Raw genomic sequence first — 6,128 nt, 5'->3', positions numbered from 1 at the left:
CAATTTAACTACCAAAATCTTATGGGCGCCAAACATGAAACATGACTTGCTTGACTACTGTGTATCTTATGGGCCATGGTTGATGTACTAGTACACCTGTTACAATTATCCTCATTTAAAACACGTTTGGGAACCAACCCTGTCGAGAATTAGACTCGGATCTGGGGAAAGTTAGAAAACACCCACGGTGTAAGGAAAAAACGAAGAAGTCAACTTTACGATGACCAATAGTATATCTAGGTTAACAAAACCCAAGTTTAAAGTGGTTAAAAGTATATATGCGGATCTCACTTAAGCGATACCGATGCTTTGGCTAACACGTAGCACCAAGTAAAACAAAAATCTCAACGAATACGAGAAATGAGGAAGGGAAGACTAGGTCCTGGTCCCACTTTGTATTCCGTTACTGTCGTTCTTAATCTAGTGTATATCCAATAGAAACCCGTTTTTTTGTCTGACCCAAATTTCACTTTTCATTTGGCTGTAATTTCACTTGAATTTCATTATTTATCACTTTTCCAATCTATAAATACAACACCAGTTCTTGACCTTCAAAGTCGTTTTGTTTCGTTAGAGTTCTTTTTTAGAGAGAGAGTTTTGTTTTTGTTCTTGAGAGAGAGATAGATATTCTTCGTTCTTCAGCTGCTGGTGTGTCTCTTCTTCGGTTCTGCTTCAGATTTTAGAGTTTCTTTTTCAGCTTTCAGAACGGGTAAGTTTTCTATTTTCTATTTTCGTTTTTCGTTTTTTTTTTCTTTTTTTTTGAATTCTTATGTTTTTTTTTTTAATTTGGTGAAAGAGGCAATGAATTTCAGTTAAGCTCTAACGTTTCTGGGGTTTTTATTATGTTTATTTCTTTATGTGTGTGAGATAATGTAGATTATCAGACCAGAAGTCTGTAATTTAGGAAAATCAAGTGGGATATTACTGAAAACTCATCATCAGTTGCGTTTATGATTTTAATTTGCTAACTTGTATGGTAAATCATGCATTAAACTTTCTAGATAGTTCTAATTTCAACGTGGAAAAATAGATCTAAAGTTTTGTTTGAATATCAAGGGATTTTTATGGGGTTTCCAGAGACAGTTCAGTTCCCGTCTTCTATGTAGAGAGCTCAAAGATCAAACATTTTGACTGTTTCCTTTGTTTATTTGTGTTGGGCTCTCTGCAGAACTAAAGGTAAGGCCGGGTTGATTCAGAAACTGAAGTTACTTTTCTTGTTGCTGGGATCACTTCGAAAATCAACTGCTAGCGATGGAGGTATTTGGAAAATCTACTATTGTTGCTGCGCCAACAAACGTTATTTATTTATCAAGTATACTGGGTCGTGAAGGGATGATTCCTAGTCACAGATGTGATTGGAAATGTCAAAATGAGAATGTTTGGGGAAACATGTATGTCTGCAAGCTAACAAAGCTTACCCACATCTGTGACAAAAACTGTAACCAGAGAATTTTGTACGATAACCATAGCTCCCTTTGCAGAGTCAGTGGTCAGGTTTTCCCTCTTACCCCACTGGAAGAGCAAGCGGTGAGAGGAGTCCGGAGGAAGCTGGAAGCAGAGAATTCCTCCTCCCCTGATAATAATACCAATTCATGTTCTTTTAAACGAAGACGAGATGCTCAGCTTCATCCTTCTCCTTTTGAGAGGTCTTTCACTGCAGTCGCTCCAATCTGCAGTCAAATTGGAGACGGCGGCATGGACATGAGTTAGATTATATGGAGTCGTTTCTTTCCTCGTTTTCCCCTTTCTTAATCCCCCTTTTTTTTTCCTTTTCTTATGTTTCTCATCTTCGGGTCTCTGGATCAAAGATGGAAAAAAAACTGAACTTATTATGGAGGCTTAAAAGGAGGACCTTATGTGTTCTACCTCGGTCTGTAGGATAAAGCTTATATTTCTAGTCTCATCATTTATATGGAATGTAGCTCCTACTGTGACTTAGCTAATTACATAGAGACTTAAAAACCGTGCTCCAATTCCAGTATAATTGAAGGGGCTTTTATGAGTTTTACATAAATTTCGGATTCCTTCTAACCATTGTGTCTCAGAGTGCCTCTTTATGTCTATTTTAGTATCAACTTCTGTTGTGATTCTAGTATCTCGATAGCTCTTTGCCTATCATCACTTTTAATTTGATTGTAATACTTAAATTATTTATGTTCTGTGGATTCCTCTTGTGGTGTTACTTCTGTGTGGTTACTTTGTTGATGGGGTTGAATTTGTTGTGTAATTGGTTAAGCAGGTCTAGATTTATTTTTTCATATTTATTATGATACAGTGGATATACAGTGGATCATAGAAGTTTGCAGGTCTTTTGTGAATTTAAATGAAGGACCTGTAATAGGTTGGTTGGGTAGAAGCTTTCTGAATCTATTGCCTTCTTCTGTTTTCTCTGTTTATTGCAGGTCAAAACGGGGAAGTTTTCTTAGTCGCTTGAACCATTATTTTTATCTTGATTTGATTAAAATTTAGTGCTGCTTGATTGAGTAAATGGTATCTAAAATGCATGTTAATTTTGCAGGAATTTAGGCCCATCAACGAGAGCTAAGAAATGTGTTTTTTTAGCAATACTATGAATTAACTTTATTCTTGCTGTATTATGCTTTCTGAGGCTGAAGATGTTCCTGATGTTGCATTTTCTTCTTTTTTTGCAGGTGTGGAGAGATGGTCCTAATAGTTCCTGTGTAGATGCCTACTACATGGCTCTTGAGAGTGCTGCAGCAGCTCAATGTGTACTGAATTCGTATTTGATGAAGCCTTCACAGACAGGTTCATCCGCACCAGTTTCATTACTTTCAGAAATGGTCTAATCCAGTGAGTTGGTCCCTGTCAAGGATTTAGTTGACAGTAGTACCCTCAAAACAAGATGCTTCCACACCTGGCTTACTAACTTGGGTTGCTTGACATATAGACCAGTACTTCTCGTGCTGATAAAACAGAAGGGTAATCTCATCTCTCCCTGCAAATGTTGTCAGTTGCAGCAGCTAGAAAGCACAGTGTTATAGAAGGGTCGTGTAATTTTATTAAGTTATCCACTTTCTTTGTTATAGAAGGGTCATGTAATTTTATGATTTAGTCTTTACCTCTATACTTGTATCCAACAGTGCATTTAGTTGTGGTAGTAAGGTGTGCGCATTTAGTTGTGGTAGTAAGGTGTGCGCATCTAGTTGTGGTAGTAAGGTGTAATGAACTCCCTACTAGTATAATTTATGATTCTTTTCTTTACGTTTTCATAATGATGCCATCTCTTATTCGTTACTTTAGTTAAGATATGCCCTCTGCACGTGCTAGTGCAGGTTTTCTTTGCACCTATGTTGTAAGATTCATGGATGGTATTCTATCCTTATCTATAACCTAACTGCAAAAAATGAATTCAACTTGGTCATTTATACGCAAAGCAGGTAAATAGAAAAACAATACATTTTTAAGATATTCATGTCCCCTGTCCAAGATTTCCTGACTTTTCTTTTGCCAATAAAATACTCGATTAGGTTAATGGGGTTTAGGTTTGAGCATCCTCAGGTTGCGATTCTCACGACTTTGTAACCTTTCTAAGGATATAAATTTACAGGGGTTAGTCCACGAGTGAGTTGGAGGGAGTTTAATGTATTTTGAATCTTGGGAATTTTGAGAGAGTGTAAGAGAGTATTGGGAGTTTGAGAGAGTTTGGTGTGTTGAGTGTAGGGAGCTTGAGAGACTCTCCCAAAATCTCTACTTTTTTGAGAGATTTGGAGTGAGCCAAAAATACACTATAAACTCCCTAGAACTCCCCAAAAAAAACAAACTCTCTATCATTCTAATTTTTACCACTAACAGGGAGTTTAAGAGTTTCTTTCAAACTCCCCCACGATTAACGGGGTTTTCTAGGGAGTTGGGGAGACTCTTCTAAACTCTCCCACGACTAACGGGAATTTTAAGAGACTCCCTCGAACTCCCTCACGACTAACGGGAAAAAACACAACTACACCCAACTCCCCCAACACCACATGCAAAATATCATTTTTGTTTATAGTTGTCGCATGCAAAATATCTACTTTTTCAGTTTGTTTTTGGATTGTATCTGCTATTTCAATTGGTAGAGATAGCAGATTTAGGGTTACAACTTGCAACGGAAGGGAGTGAGTAAGAACGAGGAGAATGAGTTAATGACAACTGCAAGATGAAACTTAGCTTATATAAAGACAACTCTCTTTATTGATGTTTAGAAAATCTCTCAAAACGAAACACAAGCTCTAATCTTGCTCATATGATCAAACCACAACTTTGGTGATCATATATATATAGAACTATGAATTCTTTTTCCTAGTCCTATTACTTTATTACATGTCTTTCCTTTTCTTAGAACTAGATGACTTCTAATTCCCTTAGGATTACATCAATTTCCTAATCTTGTCCTAACCAACTTGTTAGTGACTTCTATGTTGAAGTTTAACCAACATTCTCCCCGTTAAGCTTCAACCTTACCCGTGACATATCTTGTACTCCAATCAATTATTTCTTCAAACTTGATCCGAGCTAATTCCTTTGTCAATATATCTGCTTTCTGCTTAGTTCCAGGTATGTGTTCTACGTTAATGACCTCCTTCTCGATGCATTCTCGTATGAAATGATACCTTTTGTGAATGTGTTTCGTCTTCCCATGAAACACTGGATTTTTAGTGAGTGCAATTGCAGACTTATTATCAATCTTGATGAGAACTTTTTGAGGTTCTCTTCCTTTGATTTCATCCAACAGTTATTGAAGCCATATTGATTGTTTAGCTGCTTCTGTTGCGTCCATAAACTCAGCTTCACAGGATGAGAGGGCTACAGTGTCTTGCTTCTGTGAACACCATGTAATAGGTGCTTCACCTAGATAAAATATATGACCAGTTGTACCTTTTCCATCATCTTGGTCAATATTATGACTGTTGTCACTATACCCAACAATTTTTTTTGATTCTCCTCGACCATACTTCAATCCATAGCTGTTTGTTCCTCTTAAATATCTTAATATCTGCTTTATTAAATCACCATGAGACTTGCGTGGACTGTGCATATAACGGCTTGCTACTCCCACAGAGAAAGCCAAGTCTGGTCTTGTGTGTAACAAGTATCTAAGGCATCCAACATTTCTTCTATAACTCGTTGGATCAATCTCAGCTTCTTCTTGTTCCTTTGAAACTTTAAGTACAAACTCCATTGGTATCTTAGTTGGATTACAAGTTTCAAGTCCTGCTTCTTTCAGAATTCTCCTTGCATAAGCTTCTTGTTTAATCTGAATCCCATCTACTCCTTGATGGACTTCTATGCCAAGGTAATAAGTGAGTTTTCCGAGGTCTGACATCTCAAACTTTGATGACATTTCTCTCTTGAACTCATTGATCACCTTAAGGGAGTTGCCATTCAAAAATAGATCATCTACATAGACTGCAATCACAAGAAGCGTTCCCTTTTCTTCTCTTCTGTATACTGATGTTTCTTTAGAGCACTTAACAAATCTGATTTCTCTTAAGATTTGATCTAACTTTGTATTCCAGGCTCGAGGAGCTTGTCTTAGACCATATAGAGCTTTTGATAACTTATAAACCTTATGCTCTTGTCCTTTTACTTCAAAACCTTCTGGTTGTTCAACATACACATCTTCTCGCAATTCACCATGTAAGAATGCTGTCTTAACGTCTAAGTGGTGAATTTTCCATAAGTTTGATGCAGCTTCTGCTATTAAGATACGAATTGTCTCTAGTCTAGCAACTGGTGCGAAAACTTCATCAAATTCTATGCCTGATTCTTGAACGTATCCCTTAGCTACAAGTCTTGCCTCATATTTGTTAATAGTTCCATCAACATTTCTTTTAACCTTGAAGATCCACTTAAGACCAATCACTTTTACCCCTCCTGGCTTATCAACTAGAAACCAAGTCTTGTTTCTGTTGATTGAAATAATTTCTTCTCTACATGCTTGTGTCCATTTAGTCGAGACCTTTGCTTCCTGAAAATTCCTTGGTTCATCGTTAACAGAAAGTAGCATAATCTCACATTCTTCTGCAGCTTGAAGAACATAATCCTCCATATACTGTGGCTTTTGCATCTGTCTTGTTGATTTTCGCAGTGGAATGGGTTGAGTTATTTCATCGATCTCCTCTTCTTCT

At 37.1% G+C, this 6,128-nt stretch overlaps 1 protein-coding gene across 3 annotated transcripts; it reads left to right on the top strand.

Moving 5' to 3' along the window:
• Positions 1 to 547: 547 nt before the first annotated feature.
• On the top strand, positions 548 to 3,233 carry LOC113297503. 3 transcript variants are annotated; one of them, XR_003333511.1, is made up of 4 exons: positions 551 to 709; positions 1,169 to 1,257; positions 2,652 to 3,123; positions 3,178 to 3,192. XR_003333511.1 is itself a non-coding variant. In XM_026545988.1 (2 exons), exon 2 carries the CDS (start codon positions 1,252 to 1,254, stop codon positions 1,708 to 1,710), a length of 459 nt encoding a protein of 152 aa, XP_026401773.1. In that variant the 5' UTR covers positions 548 to 709; positions 1,169 to 1,251; the 3' UTR covers positions 1,711 to 2,165. The 3 variants fall into 3 exon arrangements, 1 of the variants encoding a protein (XP_026401773.1); XR_003333510.1 differs by having other exon boundaries at positions 2,652 to 3,233; XM_026545988.1 differs by lacking the exons at positions 2,652 to 3,123; positions 3,178 to 3,192 and having other exon boundaries at positions 548 to 709; positions 1,169 to 2,165.
• The last annotated feature ends 2,895 nt before the right edge of the window (positions 3,234 to 6,128 follow it).

This window comes from Papaver somniferum, chromosome 7 (genome assembly GCF_003573695.1).
Source record: "Papaver somniferum cultivar HN1 chromosome 7, ASM357369v1, whole genome shotgun sequence".
Classification (NCBI taxonomy): Eukaryota; Viridiplantae; Streptophyta; class Magnoliopsida; order Ranunculales; family Papaveraceae; genus Papaver; species Papaver somniferum.
This window is presented reverse-complemented; position numbering and strand designations above follow the sequence as displayed.

Excerpts from the sequence above, each read along its gene's own strand:
- LOC113297503 (XM_026545988.1), top strand. The coding sequence starts at position 1,252 with ATGGAGGTATTTGGAAAATCTACTATTGTTGCTGCGCCAACAAACGTT.